This window comes from Ursus americanus, chromosome 4 (assembly GCF_024610735.1).
Source record: "Ursus americanus isolate L20-20 chromosome 4, mUrsAme1.1.p, whole genome shotgun sequence".
Taxonomy (NCBI): domain Eukaryota; kingdom Metazoa; phylum Chordata; class Mammalia; order Carnivora; family Ursidae; genus Ursus; species Ursus americanus.
In genome coordinates, this window is record NC_142130.1 from 17,287,456 (window position 1) to 17,307,460 (window position 20,005).

At 46.0% G+C, this 20,005-nt stretch overlaps 1 protein-coding gene across 2 annotated transcripts in view; it reads left to right on the top strand.

The window, feature by feature from the left end:
- USP13 (ubiquitin specific peptidase 13) overlaps positions 1-20,005 on the top strand; it is a 110,390-nt gene that overhangs the window by 52,506 nt on the left and 37,879 nt on the right. For both annotated transcript variants that reach the window (XM_045788710.2, XM_087861420.1), the window contains exons 7-12: positions 143-237; positions 1,313-1,500; positions 6,923-6,994; positions 7,357-7,450; positions 16,750-16,875; positions 17,943-18,096. In XM_045788710.2, coding sequence (XP_045644666.1) covers positions 143-237; positions 1,313-1,500; positions 6,923-6,994; positions 7,357-7,450; positions 16,750-16,875; positions 17,943-18,096 — 729 coding nt within the window. The remainder of the gene's footprint in view (positions 1-142; positions 238-1,312; positions 1,501-6,922; positions 6,995-7,356; positions 7,451-16,749; positions 16,876-17,942; positions 18,097-20,005) is intronic.

Genomic DNA, 20,005 nt, shown 5'->3' on the forward strand with positions numbered 1-20,005 from the left:
AGTGTAACTCACAAGAGGGTTCGTTGGCTTTCTTCCTCGAGGTATCCCAAGCCCGGCGCCTAGTGGGAGCTCAATAGATGTATGTTGAATATTGAACAACTTGATTAAAGATCTCATTCCTTATTGTCTCTTCACCCTGTAGATGTTTATTCTTTTCAAGAAGAAGAACCGGTTTTGGATCCTCATTTGGCCAAGCACTTAGCACATTTTGGAATTGATATGCTTCATATGCATGGGGTAAGGAGGTCCACTTTGTATTCCTGTCTTGCAGGGAGGGAACCCTTTGGTTCCTTTAATATGTAATTGCTGTAACAGGAATCTTACTTTTATAGGTTTTAGGTTTTAACGTTTGCATTTGCTTCTTGAATTTAATTAATTAGCATTTTCTTTTGGCTACCAGCTTTAAATTTTTTTTTTTATGTTGTAATAAACATGGCATCTCGTCAAGTACCATTTGTTTCAGTTGGAGTTTACTTGTAAAATTTCTGTCTCCTTTGATGGAGAGTTGCATGAATCACTCCTTGTTCACTGAAGCGAGAAGGTACGGGAAGATGACCTTTAAAATTATCTGTGACCGACATCGCTTTAATTAATTTCAGGAAGGGAAGCAGAGCTCGGGGGTGGAAAGAATAAGCCAACATATTGTTGTTGATGGGAAAAGCTTTGCTTCATTTAATATTGTGTTTTCAAGCTGCTGTCGTGACTATGTAACGTCCGCCCCTGCCGGGAGCTGCTCCAGGGTGCGCTTCGCTTGGGCCCTTCCCTCCCAGCCCTTCTCCCTCTCCCCAGCTCTCCTCACTCATGTCACCCTTTATGTTGTCTGCTCTTCTTTAAACCTCCCTCCTATTTCAAGACACTTCCAAGGCCCATGATTTTCCTTCACTTTCCTCTCCAGCGGCCTTGCCCTTCTGTTTGCTGGGTTGCATTGTATTTTCCCTTGAAATTACTCTACTAGCTTCTTTCTTTCCATTCCTGTCTGTCTTTCTTCCTCCTATCTCCTTTCCTCTCGGTCTCTTTCTCTTTCATTTTTAAACCTTTGAAGTGCACGTGTGTGTTTTTACTGTGGAAAGACATACATAGCATAAAATTTACCATTTTAACTACTCTAAAGTGTGCGGTTCTGCGGCGTTAAATACAGGGACATTTTTGTGCAGCACCACCATGTCAGTCTTTTGAATTAGGTGATTTTTCTGCTTAGTGTGGGGAACAAAGAGGCTGAAGCATCAACTGTTGTTAGAAATAACTCTTGGGACGTGAGCTTTGGGTGATAATTACAACTAAAAGTTGGTTTCCTTCAATGACTTTGTCCCAGACAGAGAATGGGCTTCGGGACAATGACATCAAGCCTCGGGTCAGCGAGTGGGAAGTGATCCAGGAGACAGGGACGAAGCTGAAGCCCATGTATGGCCCCGGGTACACGGGGCTCAAGAATCTGGGCAACAGCTGCTACCTGAGTTCTGTCATGCAGGCCATCTTCAGCATCCCAGAATTCCAGAGAGCGTAAGTGTCCCCCCGCGGACCTGGGCGCACAGCGATGCCCTTCGTCCAGCCCGGTGTGTGTGGGGGAAGCCCGTCTTCATCAGCTGCTGGACATGTCACCACAGCCTCATGGTGTGACTTCTTGCACTGAAGCTGGGTGAGAACACTTGTCCAGTGTTACGGGAATCAGGTGAGATGAGGAGAGCTTCGTAACTGAGAAACTTACTGGGGTTTGTCGTATTAACGATGGCTTCCGTTTTCAGACCTTCAATCACCCTCTATGCCAAGAAAATATTAATCACCCATCTTCACAGCATGCCTGCCGCATTCCTTCTGTAGATGCGCTAGGAGAGATTCAGTGATCGGTTTGGTCAGTGTTGCCCTCCTGGTGAGTGGAGTTTCTTAGAGGATTTAAGCTTTGTGTTATTTGCTACTCGAAATGTGGTTCATAGACTGGCGCTGGTCCTTGGACTGCTGGGTATGGATCTGTGATAACTATGGAGATGGAGAAAGAGCATGTGGGAATTTTCGTAGCAAGTCAACATTGTCAGGCTTTATTTTATTTTATTTATTTATTTATTTTAAAGATTTTATTTATTTATTTGACAGAGAGAGAGAGACAGCAAACGAGAGAGGGAACACAAGCAGGGGGAGTGGGAGAGGAAGAAGCAGGCTCCCAGCGGAGCAGGGAGCCCGATGTGGGGTTCAATCCCAGGACCCCAGGATCATGCCCTGGGCCAAAGGCAGATGCCCAACCACCGAGCCGCCCAGGCGCCCCTGAAATTGTCAGGCTTTATAAGTGGCATTTCATTTTTCTAATAATTTACTTTTATTATATATCTTAAAGGAGTCATCTGTATGAGTTGAAATAAACAAAAACGCTGGCCCTTCGCCACAGATAATTGGGAGGCACTGATGGAAGATGTTTCGTAAGCGTGTGTTTAGAGGCTGCCTTCTTCCTCCCACACGGAGGGCAGAGCGGCTGTGTCTGTGGCCCTTCTCTTCCCGGGGCTGGGCTTAGAAGGGGGGCTGCACAGACTGGGACCGAGGCTGGTACAGTCATGGGCAGCCACTGCCTAAAGTTTAGAAAATTTAGAAAATTATCTGTAGTGTATTCCAGAGTGGGTTGGTTTCCACTGTGGTTCAAGTATGGAAGAGGACACACACGTACTCACAGACGGAGGGGCAGACAGCACGCTAGGAATAGCCCAGGGCAATTTTTTACCCACATGAAGTTGAAATGCTAATGGCTTTCATGGTAGTTAATCAAAAGTATATCAAATATCCTTTTTTTTTCTTTCTTGGTATTTGAAGACTTATTCTTTTTGCTGTTTTCTGGCTTTGGTAATTTATGGTCAGTTTGCATGTCTAGTTTTCATTTCCTCATCCAGCCAATGAAGAGTGGGTTCTGCTCTGCTCAGCAGGGTGCTGGGGGGGGGGTCAGTGGTGAACAAAAGGATCTGCTGCCTGGCCCCACTTGGGGAAACAGACAGTGAATAAATGATCAGAAGAACAACTGCATGGTTATAAACATGGTAAGTTGCATGAAGGCAAAGGAGAAGAGATGGTCAGGGAGGATCTCTTTGAAGAAAGGGCACACAAAGGGACACACACCTTGACTGATAGGCAGCAGTGGGGACAGAGGGTTTTGGACAGAGGAAGAGCAAGTTCGACACAAAGGGACACACACCTTGACTGATAGACAGCAGTGGGGACAGAGGGTTTTGGACAGAGGAAGAGCAAGTTCGAAGCTCTGAGATGGGAACACTTTTTCAAAGGTATGCCTCACACATCATATATATATTTTTAAATTTTATTTATTTGGGGGGGAGCACAAGTTGGGGGGAGCAACAGATAGAGAGGAGGAAGCAGACTCCCCACTGAGCAGGGAGCCCAGCGCGGGGCTCGATCCCAGACCGTGGGATCAGGACCTGAGCCGAAGGCAGATGCTTAACGCACTGAGCCTCCCAGGTGCCTGACACATCGTATTATTTTTATAAATTTTTGCCCATCTCTCATACTTGTATTATTATTTGACTGGGGAATGGTGTAACTTCATCTTACATGTCTCATGGTCCCTGATTTTTAAAAAAAACATTGAAGGAAAGTCCTTGTGGTAGATGTTGTATAATTATTATTTCTTTTAAACTAGAATGGAGGGAATTTGTGTTCTTTGGTTACAAAACCCAACAACAGTTTCAGTACCTTACAGTCTATAGGTTTTGAAAATGGGGTCTACCCTCCAAAGTCTGACGAAGAGTCACCTTTCTGAATTTTTTTCTCTAATGAAAAAATGTACCTCATGTCTGTGTTTTGGATTTAAGATTCAAATATCTCCCCTCAGTGTTGTTTCAAAAGTCTCAGAATTGTACATTTAATATTCTGAACATTTAACATTCTATTTTTTTTAAAGATTTTATTTATTTATTTGACAGAGATAGAGACAGCCAGCGAGAGAGGGAACACAAGCAGGGGGAGTGGGAGAGGAAGAAGCAGGCTCACAGCAGAGGAGCCTGATGTGGGGCTCGATCCCACAATGCCGGGATCACGCCCTGAGCCGAAGGCAGACGCCTAACCGCTGTGCCACCCAGGCGCCCCTAACATTCTATTTTCTAAACATTTACTGTGTATATTAGAACACGAGCAACCTACTCATAATACTTGTCCTCAGTCTGTTCGTTCTTTTACCAAACATCACGTGGTTGAAATACTTGCTCTTCAAACTCCTTTCTCCCCAGCGGGACTGGCTCTCAGTGGAGTTGGGTCCAGGAGCAGTGTCTCCATTTTGTAAGTAGAAAGAGTGACTCACGGAGAGATTAAATGTCTTACGCACAATCAGAGTGTAATTCGGAAATGTCAGCCTGACTCCGTGATACCCTGCTTGCCACTTGAACCCGGTTTACATTTCAGAATAATTCTAATGTGAATCAAATTGAAATAAACTGTTGGATAAATTGAATGAGACCTAAGATGTTATGGCAGATAGCAAAACTCTACTTTTTCGAGAACCACTAGACTGCAAGCTGAAGTTACAATATGTATTTCAAAAAGTACCTAGCATTCCTTCTGCGTTTTAATTTAACTTTGTTGTAATGAAGGATATTCCTCGTCAATTAGAAAAGTAATAGAAATGACTAGCAAAACAAACTTTTCTGACATCAAAGATTTACCACCTTTATTTTTCATTTTTCTCCACCAATCTTGCCTGAAAGCATAAGCCTTTTCCCTAATGTTCATCTTCCCAGTGAGGTTTTCTTATCTGGTCAGCTTTCGAAATATGATAAAGGCCGACTTGTAAGAGAGGTAATGAGTTCATCATGTTGTATATTAACAAGTCCTCAGTGCAGTCTCTGTGCATAGTTTGGTTACAAAGTTTGGTTGATCTCTTCTTATTTGGCTCTTGGTTCATTGAAAATTTCTAGATGGAATTGTTGCCTTAGTGACATATCCAAAAGCCATCGGAAAGGGATTGTCCTGGGGCGCCTGGGTAGCTTAGTCGGTTAAGCGTCTGCCTTTGGCTCAGGTCATGATCCCGGGTCCTGTGATCAAGCCCCGTGTTGGGCTCCCTGCTCAGTGGCGAGCCTGCTTTTCCCTCTGCCCCTCCCCCTGCTTGTGCATGCTCTCACTGGAGCCCTCTCTCTCTCTCTCAAATAAGTAAAATCTTATAAAATAAAAAGAAAAAGAAAGGGACTGTCCCAGAGAGGTGGGCTCTGTTAATTTTGACGTAGGTACATAATCTGGGGTAAAAATTCTGAGTTTGTAGACAGCAGGTGCCCAGGAGTCGAGCGGTCTCATTAGAGGTCATTGCTAATTACTAATGTGTCGTGGTTCTCTGCTAGGGCTTTGTTGCAGTAATGCCTTTTCTGTTGGTTTATAGGGGGTCAAATATGGAAATTGATTATATGATTAAATGATATGAATGCATTCATTCAACAAATATTTTTTGAGTGCCTTTTACATGGCAGATGCCATTCTAGTGCTGGAGATGCAGTAATTCAGAAAACCTATCTGCCTTCATGGAGATTATACTCCAGGATATAATCTCTAGAGAGATAATAAACAAGGAGATAAATTATAAAATTGCAAATACTGATGCATGCCAAGAAGAAAGTCAGCCAGGGTCAGGTGATGGGGAATTAGGAGAGGTGGGGAGGTGCCTTTTAAACAGACCTGAGATGGTGCAAAGGTCCGTGGAGAGAACATTCGGGAAAGAGACGGCAGAAGGCATGACCTTGAAGCAGGTGTGAGCTTGGCATGTCCTGGCAAAGAAGGGCACGTGGCCGGGGTGCTATGGGCTAGGGAGAGGGATGGGACTGAGGTCAGAGAAGTGGGCAGAGCAGGGTGCATGAAGTGCCAGGGAACGGGATCTTCTTCTGGATTCTTCCCTCTAGAGCTTTCACGCTCAGAGAGTCAAAGTCTGAAGATCGGAAGTTGAACAGCACAAAGCCGAGGGTATGAAATAGGAAATGAACTGAAGAAGTGAAAAGAATGATTGTACTTTGAGATTAGAGATGGGTGGTGGAAGTTGGCGCTGCTCTGTCAAGGTGAACTGTCAGAAGGAGGGGCTGGGGCCTGCTCAAGGGAGCACAGACAGGGCAGAGCGTTCAGAGCAGGGCTTTGGAGCCAGGCTGCCTGGGTGCACTCTGGGCTTCATCACTCCTTCCTTGGGTAACCTTGGAAGCATCCTGATTTGTCCTCTCTCTGATGGGTAACCCTAACCATCCGTTCCTCATACGGTTGTCATGAAGACCCCACCGGATTATACAGAGAGCCCTCAAAAAGTGGTAGTTGTCACTGCTATTATCATCATTATTCATTTTGATATGATTGGCATAATTCCTTCCCATTTGTTTTTTTAATTTTTTTTTTTTTTTTTTGATGGTGAGAGAGAGACAGAGAGCACAAACAGGTGGAGCAGCAGGCAGAGGGAGAGGGAGAAGCAGGCGCCCGCTGAGCAGAGAGCCGGATGTGGGGCTCGATCTCAGGGTCCTGGGATCGCGACCTGAACCGAAAGCAAATGCTTAACTAACTGAGCCACCCAGGCGCCCCTTACCATTCGTTTTTGAGATGGGAATTGTGATGGCATAAACTGGTGGTTCTTGATTCTGGCTACATGTTATAATCATTTGGGGGACTTTGAGAAGATTGCAAATCCTCAGTCTCACGCAGTGACATGGGAACGGTGGCTCTGGCTTTGGTACTTTTTGGAGAAACCCTATAGGTGATTGTAACCTGCAGCCGGCGTTGAGACCCACTGATGGAAGCACAGTCAGTTTAGGGAGGTCCATGAATATGGCTGCAGAGGTAGGGTCTCAGGAAAAGTCTTCTTGAGGTGGATGAGTTCACTTTGATAGAAAGGCAAGAAGGTCTCCCTAGGATGGCAGCGTATTTTGTTTCTGTTCTTTCAGTTCTTATGTTTTGACTCTCCCTTCTCATTTCCTAGGTATGTAGGGAATCTTCCAAGAATATTTGACTACTCTCCTTTAGATCCAACACAGGACTTCAACACACAGATGTAAGTGCTGATTGAAAAGGATCTAGAAGTTTTTTTAGAAAAGTATCCATAAGTGTTCATAATGGTTATTGCTGGGTTGCAGAATTAAAGGTATTTCTCTCCCTTTTTAAAAAATTTTCTGTAATAAAAGTGTTCTAAAATGAGCACGTGTTACTTTTGTAAGAAGAAAGATATTGATAGTTATTTATGAAGTACTGAGGATAGTTTACAATGGCATCAGTTACCAAGAAAAATCAAATAAATAAGTTATTTTTGAGTAATCGAGATAAAATGTTCCACCTAAAAGCATTCATAGGTAATGTTAATGTCTCTATGGGGAAACAACAATGACCTTTTTGTTTTTCTTTCTCCCTCCTGTCCAGGACTAAGTTAGGACATGGCCTTCTCTCGGGCCAGTATTCAAAACCTCCAGTGAAATCTGAACTCATTGAACAGGTGATGAAGGAGGAACACAAGGTATGTGCCCCAGGGTTTGCCATGTTGATATGCAGGTAGGAGGGGCCTTTACCGGCTAGAAGGTGGATTTCCTATGATTTGGCACATGGTGGCTATAAATTTAGCGAGCTGTCTGAATAGCTATTTCATTTTGGAGTCTAGGGTGTCTGTGTGCTCTTAAAAATTGTGGTAAGAAATAGCTAGGGTTGGTGTTTCTAGTGACAGCTGCTTTATGGATTATGTGTGAGTGTCATCATTAACAGTTTTCAGAACACTGTTCTTCATAAAATAGAGCTGAGATGGAAGGAATAAGCCTTATACAAATATAAACATCTTCTCCTTGGTAACATAATCTTGGCCCTTACAATATCTTTCTTCTCCTAAGCCTCAACTTTATTTGCTGGGATTTTTCAAGAGGCTTGTTGTTAAAAAGCAGCATACACATTCCTATTCTACCCCCTTCTCCACCCTGCTCCCACCTCCAGAGCTGAGGATTCTGAATTTCTGGAGAGGTCTGGACAGTCCTCATTTTTGGTAAGCTGCTAGGGGGTTTGTCAACCCACCCAGGTATGAGAAACTCAGTTGGCCATTCAGTCACTGTTTATTGGTAGAATAACTGATGCACTCCATCTCCTAATAGCCAGCCTTGCATTTCTGTGGGCCTGCAGAATGGGCTACTGACCCCTCCCTGGGCGGCTCTGTTGCACAACTCCAGAGGGCACTGCTCACAACCTGGTCTTTTTGAGTGGTGCCCTCGAAATTCTGCAGTGCACAGCTTACACAGCTGCATTTGGCAGCCCGGTTAATGTTGTTGCCTATGGACTGAATGAAGTGCATGCCCGTTTCCCCCACCACCTGCTCTGTCTTCAGAGTGCTCTGTCTTGACTTGGGGGGCAAATCTGTTTCTCAAGTGTTGGCCTCTGTGCTCCCCCATGAAGTCAGTCTTCCTTAACTAGATTGACAGCAGGAATCAAAAGTGAATAAACTCTTGTTCATAATGAAGCCATCTAGTTGGGGAAGTGGAGCAACTGGGAGAAGGGAGAGTATGAGGGAGCATTTAGAGGTGGTGTTTGGAGGTGAGAAGAAGGAAGGGGTTGAAGAGGGTGGAGAGGGAAGTAGACACTCCAAATGGCCAGGCTGGGAGAGCAGAGTGGGGTGGAGGCTGAACGATGCATTGCTATCCAGCATGGCAAGATACTGCGTTCCTTATCCATCCAAGACTGGAAGGCCCTCATCTGGGACACAGTTGAAGGGATGGTTTGGACGTGGGGCTGGCTTACGGGAGTCATCCAGGCCTCTTCTATCTCTGAGCTCCTGTGAGGCTTTGAAGAGGTGTTGGTGAAAACAGCTTGGTCCAACATTTTCTTTTCATCACATTTATCCTGGGGTTTCATCCATGCTATGCTACTTTGCAGGCCACTTTTGGGTCAGAGCCCACCTTCCTTGGTGGAGGAGAAGGAGACTGGATTGGGTCTCGGGGACTCTGGCTTCCCTTTTTGGCTCTATAAGGAGCTGTGAGACTGTGGGCAAGTCACGTAAACTTCCAATCCCAGCAGTCAAATGGCAGAATTCATCCAGGTGGTGGTTGTGAATGTGGCAGGTAGGAAGCTTCTCTCTCCAATGTAAGTAAAATCGTGGTATATTACGTGCCTGTGGTTGTGTTTTTGGAATTTTCTCATTTGAGAAAATATGAATGAAAAATTACTAATTTAGTGATGTTTGCAAGTAAAGTTTGGTTTTGTTAATATTAAAATGTCCTTTTACATTAGGAAAAAAGTAGTTCTTATATGAGCAAGGCACATGATTTATTAATTCTATGAACAATGACTGCTTGGGCCCTTGCCTGCTCCTCACCATTGGGCTTAGTGACTGTCGTGCCGTAGCTCTGTGACCTCTACGGGTCTGAACCCTACATGCAGAAACTCCTGCTTTGTCTGCCCAACATGGGTAAGCCGGCAGCATTTGGGCCATGTTTGACCTGTATGTGTGTTTTGCTTGGCCCACACATAGACATGTAAATTTCCAGCTTCGCTCTCTCTCTCTTTTTTTTTTTTTCTTTGAGAGAGCGAGCGAGCGTGAGAGTGAGTGCAGATGAGGGGCGAGGGGCAGAGGGAGCGGGAGAGAGAATCTTAAGCAGGCTCCATGCCCAGTGTGGAACCCGATGTGGAGCTCGATCTCATGGCCCTGAGATCATGACCTGAGCGGAAACCAAGAGTTGGATGCTTAACTGATTGAGCCACCCAGGTGCCCCAGAGCTTCCAGCTTCTCTTAAACAGTCAGACCCTGTAGCAATTCCAGGCCCATGATAGATGGCTGGAGCTGAGTAGCCCCCTCCCTTCAGACAGGACACACAGCCCTCAGCTGGAGTCCCTTTGTGATTCATGACTTGGCAGGGAAGCTGTTGTAGTTGGGTGTGTGACCTTTGATCTAGATGTTTTGTAAAATCCTTTCCTGCTCTATGGGGCCGTGATCTAGTGGTCTTTGAGAAAGAATCCTGAATGTGACCATAGTACGGTGTGTGTCTTGGGGGTCGTGGGGCAGACCCATCTAGCAGGTGGGATATGAGTGAGTCTTTGGCTCAGGCATTGATAGGGTCCCTTTCACGTTCAAAATGAGCTTGAATTGACCATAAGATTTTCGATTTTCGTTGTGGCCCTGGAGGAGTCAGCTTTAAGCTGTCACTTGAACAGATAAGTGATTCATAGTAAAATCTCCCTTCCCCTTGACAGTGGAGGGAATGACTTTCTGAGGCACCAGGATTTTCGCTGGCAGTTGGTTTCAGAGAAACCAGTTTATGAGACTCTCTGTTCTCTTTGGGGTCAGGAGCCCTTTGGTCATGTGGCCTTGTCCCAGGCCTGTGGCATTTGTGATTTGTAATGTGCCTGAAATGCCCTGAAAGAAGAAAGAAGGTGTGCTAAACCAGAGAAGGGGATGGACCCCAAGCGGAATGTGGGGTGACGGGGAGAGAGGGCAAGAGACAAGAGTCAGAGCCATGCAGCGCCCCCACCAGCAGTCGTCCTGATACCCAAGATTGCTTATGAAAGGCCAGGCTCTTGCTGCATGCTCACGAATGCACAGAAACCTTGCCTGAAGTCACACAGCCGGTGAGGGGCGGGGCTGGGATTCACACCAGGCAGGCTGGCCCCGGAGTCTGCTTTTGACCTCTACACGATTCTGCTTCCCTAACAGTTGTTTCGGCATTTGCTTCAGGTGTCCAGTGCCTCGGTGTGTGGATGGTGTAGGCGGATGACAAAAGGGGGTCCTTAAAGTTTGCAGAATTACCAGGTGGCCCGGCAACTTGTTTCCCAGTGCCTCTGTCTTGCATTTCTAGGCTACATGCTTGCTGGTATTAAATCGGTCTGCAGGCCAAGGTGAAATCTAGTTTTTGTACATGCATATGCTTAATGGACATTTTCATCTATAAAAAGATTTGCAGTATTTGTTTTGGGCATTGCCATTTCTACATAAATGTGTTCTGAATTGATTTTTAAAATTAAATTGCATCTGTAGTAGATAAAACCTCTCACTTCTCTTTCTTCAAAAAATCTATTCCTGATCTCATGCAATCTGAGACCATGCTTTCACACATTTTAATGCTGAATACTCTGTGATTTATTTCTCCTTCTGAAGATAACATGTTTGAGATAATTCTATATTTCAGACAAACTGCATTTCTTAAGTGACAATTCATTTGATTTCCCCTCTAAAAAATCCTTGGCGCATAATTATTGGTCTCAGTTTTGAGATAACCAGTGTTCGACTTTGAGGTGATGTGATTTTACCCCCAAGCATGAGAACTATGTTTTCATTAATCTCCATTTTCCTAGGTGCGGCAAATGTCACGTTTCTAACTCACTTTTTGAAATATGAAAAGTAGCTTGGGGAATGCATTCTGTTCCTTTAGCTTTGGAGATTTGGGGTTTGGATCTGGTTAGGAACTGGGTTAGATCCAAGGTTTATGGTTTAAGGGTAAAAGTTGAAATGAACAGATGTCATACGCTTGTGTATTCGGGGCAGGCTGGGATGTGTCTGCCTTTCTTTCTTCCCCCTGGAGTCATACAGTGTGAATATCTGAGGCTCTAATGGGATACCAAGCCCCACTCTTGCTGTGTGTGCATTAATTAACGCATTAGGCTCCGAGGAATGTGCGTGAGGAGTGTCTGGCTCCCTTCTTGGTGTGAAGTTAAACAGAAAGTCCTGGGTAAGCATTTGGGAAAGATTCTGAACACCGTAGTCCTCTTGCTAATTTTAGCTGCTCTGTTTTGCAGTTGCTGATGGAGAAAGTAGGTACAGTAGCCTATAAATATGCCAGGTTCCTTAGGTGGTTGCTATTTTGGGGACTCCCGGGGCTCCCTCCTAATATAGTTAGTTGTCGGGACCAGCCGTGGCTTTAGGTGGGGAAGAGCCGGCTCGTGGGTGAGAGTGCGTGCTTCCTGAAGGCAGGTCTGACTCTTGGGCACGTCTGGTCACTCCCTCTCCTTGGGTGCGGTGACAGACCCACAGGGGTCATTGGGATGATACCACTGACGCATTGCCAACTAGGAAATGTGGTTTCTTTGACTTAGTTCTTTGGTTCTTATTTTGACTTTTGGTTTCTTTTAAGTATTAACTGCCTTATCCAGAGCCTGCTCTTTAGATTGTTTTTTTTTTTTTTTTTTTTTTTAATTTGCAGATATGCATACAGGTAGCATTGTGTAGCTTCAGCAACTGCCATCCTGCCAGTCTGGTTTCAGTAATCCCCCCTAGGCCCAACTTTTCCTTCCCCTTCTCTTCCTCCGTCCTCCCTTTCCTGTCCCTCCCCTTTCCTGCAGTGTTAACACCAGATCCAGGCATCCTCCTTTTCACCTGTCAAGGTTAGCACACACCTGTAACTAGAATACCTTCTTTTTTTTTCCACATAAAAATCATGTGAAAAGTTGTTTCAAGTGTTAGAAGCAAAGCAACAAAATTAATCACCGTTCTCAGCATCATCTAATACCCAGACCATGTCTGGCTTTCCCCCTGTGGTGTCAAAGATGACTTTTTTTTAATAATAATATTTTTTTTATTATATTATGTTAGTCACCATACAGTACATCCCTGGTTTTTGATGTAAAGTTCGATGATTCATTAGGTGTGTATAACACTGGGTGTTATACGCAAAGATGACTTTTAAAAGTCCCCCTCCTTTTCTTTCTGCGAGCTATTGGGTTGTGGAAGGAGCTGAATCATTTGCCCCAGGATTGCTTTAAAGACTGTTGCCTTGTTCAGCTTGTGTTTCCGATAAGCTGGAAGCTAGATCTGGAAGACTTTCTACAATACTAGATATGAGGGGAACGTACTATTAGTTGAGTACGGGAATTAGGGGGACTTCCTCCATAACCAGGTAGACTAGGGGTGGGATACGGGTGCAGGCAGCCAGCCCAGCTGATGATCAAGGCGTTAACTGTGGAGTAGTCTAGGTTGAACAAAAAAGCTCAAACCAGCTGTGAAGGAGCTGGTCTGCAGTATGATGTGGAGAGAGGGAGAGATAGCATCTCTCTGGTTAGGAAGCCTTTTCCAACAACTTCCCAGTGATCAACAGTTCTCAAGCTATAGCTTGGCAGAGGGTTGAACGAAGGATTAAGAAAGGGCAGGTGAGAGAAAACAAGGAAATGAAATGGGTAGAGAAAGAGAAGCGGTGTGGGTAGTGAAGGAGGCTGGGCGCGGGGCTGAGGTTCTAGGGATTTCACCACGGTCCCTATTGAGACTTCTCCCAGTTGCACGACCACAAAGTGGCAAAGACCAGCAGCCAGCTTCCTGAATTTACGGACTTGTTCAGCTTCCGAGGCAGCTGCTTTGATGGGGACTGGCAGGCACGTCAAGGTGAAGCCCAGCTTGCAGGAAGAAAGTCAGCAGCAGGCAGTGAGTGTGTGCTCGTGTGAAGGCCTAAAGAGAGATGCGCCGGGGAAAAGATTGATTCCAGGCGCTGCCCCTGAGGAGCAGTTGCCGGACTGACTTGTAACGTTGGCTCCCAAGGCGCATGGGTTTGAAGGGGGCTTACTCAGAGTCCAAGACATATGGTCTTCCTTTCTCAGCAACTGGTAAGATGGACTCAGGGCCATCGGAGAGGAGAACTAGTGTGTGAAAGCGGTATTAAGACGTGGGATAAAGAGAGAGAGAGAGACAGACAGACAGACACAGAGACAGACAGTGAGATGGAGGGAGAGCAAGTGACTGACTTTTGTAGTTGTGTGATGCTGGGCCAGTTACTTGACACTGCTTTGCCTCAGTTTCCTCATCTGTCAAATGGAGAAAATCATCATCATCATCATCATCAGGCTAAGTGAGTTAAGCAGGCTACATGTATAAGGTACTCAGAACTATGCCTGGCACCTCGTAAGTATTCATTTAAGTTCCTAGAAGAATGTCTGACATGTTACAGCACTTTGTAAATTTGGGTTAGATGGATGAATGAATGTGAGCCATTATGCAGAGATAAGGCATTATTTTTGCATGCTTGTATTGGCTGATGCAACGCAGATAGGCGTCAGCAGTGTGAGTAAAGAGAGTTACAGTTGTTACCTCGGTTTCAGGAGGTGTATATACAGGTAAAATTAATCATCAGGTTTACAGTGGCCTTTACCTAGCACTGGAAGCACATCTGAAGCCAGGCATGTGTGCAAGCTGGTCATTTATGTAGTTTCCACATCCTCAGATGCCCCCATGCTGCGACTTTGGGGCGTTCTCCTCTAAGAGCTGCTGGCACTGTTCCAGGTCCTGGGCAGCGCCCCTCTGCGTTTATCATAGATACGTGTGTTGTCTCTCATTTCCCCACGGTCTCTCAGCTCTTTGAGGGCAGAGTCCACAGTGGTCCAGGTGAAGAAGGTGATTAGTAAATACGGGATGACGAGGTCAGATACATATTCAGCAAGACAGGACAGTTCACCCGAGTTTTATTAGAAACATTGCTTAGAACACATGTGTTGGGGAGCTGCAGGGAGGTGGATAAGGGAATTTTCCCATCCCCTGTCACATCTGACTGTGTGACCTTGCACACCTACCATGGTCTCTGGACCCTAGGCATTGGCCCGGGTGTCCAGGAGAACTCACAGGACTACGAGACGTGCCTTCCACCTGCCGTCAGGCTGAGGACATGGGCCAGGGCAGACTGAAAGTTGAAGGAAGTGGGAGGTGCTTTGCGCTCCGAACCCAGTGATGGCCCAGGGAGCACGTTCTTTGGACTCCAGTCAGGAATGTGGCCTGGAACTGAGCAAATGGAGGTTTTCAGAAGAAGTGAGCAGGCAGCAGCCACACATTTTGCATAATACACGAACTACTTCCTTTGCCGGCAAGGTGAGGTGTGTCTCACTGAGACCTATGAGGGGCTACAGCCACCACTCCCGTCTTTGCATCAGAGAGCCTGGAATTGGAGTCAGAACCTGGACTTCGTTCTGGTTCTGCTCTGTTAGCTGCATGGTAATCTGGCTGGAAGACCACTTGGAGTTGGAAGACCTGTCTGGCACTTCCTTACCCATCTCAGTTCCCCCAGCTATAAAATGTGGAAAACGGCAGTACCGTCTCTGCAGGGTTATTGTTGAGTGTGAAATGAAGTGACAGGTGACACTATTATTAGATGTGTGAACTTGGAGGGGACTCAGGAGTCAGCTTTCTCATGAGCCCATCTCTGTCCTCAATGGTGATGTGGCCTCACCCCACTCTGCTTCTTCAGAGCATCTCAGGCAGATTGTGTGGCTTTCCAGTGAGTTCCTGGAGATGAGCAGCATTCAAAAAGTCCAGTTCACATCAAAGGCAGTTAAAGCTTCTCTCCCTTACCAAGCATGGGAGTCTTGGAATCCAGCGGTGCGCAAGGGTTAGCATCAGCATCCTCTGGTCGTCTTTGGTCCTTGCTCCCTCCGAGTCTGGCCCCACCAGAGTCAAGCAAGGACCATAGGATGGAGACGTTAGACAAGAGGCAGAGCCTTTCGCCGAGCTAGAATATTTGGCTCCCTCCCGGCTGCCATGCTGGCCTTTTTGTAGGGGCACATTAGTGGTTCTTTAGAGATGTCCATCCTCCCTGCTTGTCCTCTTAGGGACCTCCCCTGGGACCTCTCCCTGATGCTCTGTCCAGCTGACCTCTGTAACCCCCCCCACCGGCTCCTGCCTCAAGTCTTCTCCGCCAGCCGACCTTCCATTGTCTTAGGCAGTGTCCTTTCTGAAGGAGGCTGGCTACCTTCTGAGCTATCCTTCCGGTCCCTGGGGAAGTTCATGTAGCCTTGTCCTCCAGAGTGGTCCCCACCACCCGCTCTTCCCACTCTGTCATCCTGGCAGCTGCTGCCAGCCTCCTCCAGCATCTCCAGGTGAGGGGCAAGCTCCTGGGAACAACCATGCTCTGATCCAGAAACAGCCCAGGGCCGATGCGTGGCCTGAGCACCTCTGCAGCGGTTACCGGGGTGTGTGGTGTCATTTCCTGTCCTTGCAAGTACAGGCATACCTCGGAGACAACCTTGCAAGTACAGGCATACCTCGGAGACAACGTGGTTTGCTTCCAGACCACCACAACGAAGGGACTGTTGCAGTCAAGTGAGCCAAATGAATTTTTTGGTTTCCCAGTGCCTATAAAAATGATGCTTACGTGATACTGTGGTCTAGTCAGTGTGCAATAGCATTATGTCTAAAAAAACAATGTACATACCTTAATTAAAAGCTCCTTATTGCTGAAAAATGCTGACCGTCCTCTGAGCTTTCAGTGAAGTGTAATTACTGAGCACAGATCACCATAACAAATACCATAAAATGAAGAAGTTTCAAATATTTCGAGAATGACCAAAAGTTGACACACAGATGCAAAATGAGCAAATGGTGTTGGGAAAATGACACCAGTAGACTTGCTTGACACGGGGCTGCCACGAACTTTCAATTTGTAAAAAACACCGTATGGTCACATCACAGTAAAGCGAAGCACAATCAGACGAGGAATGCCTGCACCCCCGTCTCTACCAGGGCCTCTCTCCTGCTCTCTCATGGGGAGGGGAGGGAGGTGTTACCTTCTTTCCCAGGACCCCCACTCACGCCGCCTCTCTGGCCTGCTCTGCAGTGGGCTCTCACAGCAGACCCTGTGACGAGGGACCTCATGGTGCCTTTCCTTAGAAAGTGGGGGTGTTGATCATGTCTTGTTAGTGGTGCCCGCTCCACAGGACACGTCCAGTGAGTGTTGGCTCTTACCATTGTGTAGCTTCCGTGGGCTTCAGTCGTCTCCTCTGAAGACTGGGGCTTATGGTAATAATCCCTACTCTGCGGGCTGCTTAGTGCCCTGAATGTGTAGGAAAGTGTGGTGAGTTGGTTTTGTTTTTCCGTTTCAGCCTCAACAGAATGGGATCTCTCCACGCATGTTTAAGGCCTTTGTAAGCAAGAGCCACCCCGAATTCTCCTCTAATAGACAGCAGGATGCCCAGGAGTTTTTCTTGCACCTGGTGAATCTAGTAGAGGTGAGTAAGTCAGTCTTCGGAAATGTTCGAAAGGTTGTAAGAAGGGTGCAGGGCGCCCAGGGTGGTCCCCTGTGGCGGGGCCGGGATTGCCCACCCCAGCCCCTTTCCCCGGTCTGTCACGGTCCCAGCTCGTACTGCCTTGTGTGGCGTGATCCCTGCTCATGCCTTCTTTTGTAGCACTTCTGGATCTCTCCGTTCTCCTTTTAATTTGTACTTAAAGGAAAGTTTGTCTGTTATTTCATCTAAAGTTTTTTGGTTTTTTTTTTTTTTTTTTTGGCTCCATGACAAAGCTCCTTAAGAGTCTAGTGTGGTATTTGGTGTCCTTGTGCCACCACTCAGAGATGGTCGTACTTTGCTCCCAGCAGAGTCGAATCACATTCTGTGCTGTGGTTTTTAAAAGCTACCGGGAATTCGTGATTAAAGGCTTTCTTCCCCCTCTTAAAAAACAACTTCTTTTTTTCTGATTACAAAAATGTTCTCTGTGGAAGACATAAAAAGGCACAAAGGAGAAAGTCAAAATAGCCAGTGGTAACAGCCCCTACAAATAAGCAGGGCTAACATTTTGGAGTCTGACCCACCAGTCACTTTCCGGGTGCGTTTGTTAATTCCCGCCGTGCTGTTTTAGAAGCACTGCTTTCCACGTAAGGTGTTGCGAATGTTTTGCCACATCATTACATATTTGAACGTAGCATGATTTCTTTTTTGTGTATAATTTACACCAATGCATTTCCACAATCATATCACGTGCCTTAATTTTTGCAGGGCAGACCTTTACTCTCCCCCCTTCTTTTTCGTCTGGCTCCCTCACCCCCTTTCTTCTGACTCCCTTGAGGTCAGTTCCTCTTTCATAACTGTTAGTGGCTGCATCATGTTCATTCACACGATGAACTATAGTTTATTTAACCTGTCCCCCGTTTTTGGATATACGCCTGCGTTTTGTTATTAAAGCACTCTGGCGACCTGCCATGCCCCAAGGAATGCCAGATCCACATATTCTCTCTTGTGCCAATTTTTATTCACGGCTTCATGTGCATATGTTTACTAACCTGATCTAATCTAACCTTCAGAGGAACCGCATTGGCTCAGAAAACCCAAGTGATGTTTTTCGGTTTTTGGTGGAAGAACGTATTCAGTGCTGTCAGACGCGCAAAGTCCGCTACACGGAGAGGGTGGATTACCTGATGCAGTTACCTGTGGCCATGGAGGCGGCAACCAACAAGGGTAACGGTCCCAAAGTGGGAAATTGGCGATGTGCTTCCTCCTCCGAGCGACACACCCTCGAACCGGAGATAATGCGGTTTAGTCACTTCTAAGTCGTGTCAGGAGGAGACCCAGCCCAGATGGTGTCTGGTTCACACGTCTCTTTTCCTCTTTTCCTCAGTCCCCATGTGCCTTTCTTGTGAGAAGAGTCAGATGCGTCACGGAGGGTTTTTGTTGGAGGGATTATGGGTAGAACCTATTTTACTATAAATTTGACCAACTGGTTGGCTTGGAGTCAGCTTAATTTGGGGGAACATTATTTGTAATTATAGATGTGGAAAATTCTTTAACGTTAGCACTCAAGAGTTGTGCCATAAATTCTGGGGGAAATGATCAGAACTGCATTTTTCGAGGTAAGATGTTCTAGCAGTGATCTCTTGAAATAATCCGACTTTGGCATATGAGTATTGAAGACTGCTCCTGTGGGAGATGTAGTGGGGCAGGGCTCTTGTAGGAGTGAGGCCCATTTGAAGGGTCTTTGGATTTCGGAAGCAGGAAGAAGGTAGAGGAACTGCTGGGGTCTCGGGAAATTTTCTTCAGTCAGCCTGTCTGGTTCTTCCCAGGCAGAATAGACAAATGGTATTTTTTTTTTTTTTATTTGACAGAGAGAGAGACAGCCAGCGAGAGAGGGAACACAAGCAGGGGGAGTGGGAGAGGAAGAAGCAGGCTCCTAGCGGAGGAGCCTGATGTGGGGCTCGATCCCATAACGCCGGGATCACGCCCTGAGCCGAAGGCAGACGCTTAACCACTGTGCCACCCAGGCGCCCCACAAATGGTATTTCTTAGAATTAACATTTAGAAGCAGAAAAAGACGAAATGTCTGCTATATTGTTGTGTCCCACGAACTGGTCATTTCTGCAAAGATCTGTAACTCACTGGGTGGCCTTCTTTCTTCTTTTTTTGGAGGGGGTGTTCAGTATATTGTGCTAATTGAAAAGCGATGATTATGATGATTTTAAGATGAAATGATTTCCATTTTCTATAAGCTCGTGCAGCTTTTGGTCAATTTCTTAATTCTTATCCATTATATAAGGGAGAAATGAGGGTAGAGGTCTGTGGTTTATTTCCTTTTTAGAATTAGGCTTAATTGTTTTCTCTTGCCAGCCTCTGGGATGTTCTGCTCAGTTCTGTGATCCTCTCTAACTCAGTGTTTATAATTTATGAGTGGTAACTATTCTCTTTCAGAAAGATTTATAATTTAGTCTCTGGAAGTTGATTGTTGGGAACACCTAATGCTGGCATCCTAGCTATAAGTACATCATAAACTGATTGTGGACTGGACAATGAATTTTAAACCCATATTCAGAAGTGCTTAAGAAAACACGTAGGTGCATAAGGGTGCCTAAAAACTGATAAATCAGGAGTGATTTTTTCTTTTTTGTAAACAAAAGGAATTCCCAGAAAGACCCATTCAAAACTATATAAAATTTTGACTTATAGGCTGTTTCCAAGAGCAGATCTGCTGACTCCTGGGAAGTTGATAGTGTGCTGTCTTTTTTCCCCCTTGGTATTTAATCATTGAGTAGGAATTGTGTAGAAAGGCCTTCTAGGTTGGTAGCTCTGCTATCTGACCTTGTGCGTAACCTCAACCCGAAGTTGTCTGGGCAGTGTTGGTTAGAATCATGGGCTGAGTGCAGTGGAGGACTGTGGTCCCTATAGTTCATCTTGCCCCTTGGTCCATGACCTCTAATCAGAATGAAGAGATGACCCTTGGGTCTCCTTCAGTGTGAAATTCTGTGGTGTGAAGACTTCGTGATTGGAAGGTGGCATTGGGTAATCCCAGCCTTGACCTCTGGACCAGGTTCCTGCATCACTCGCAGCACGTGTGAGGTCAGAGCCTCCGATCTGGGCTGGAGTTCACAGGTCCCTG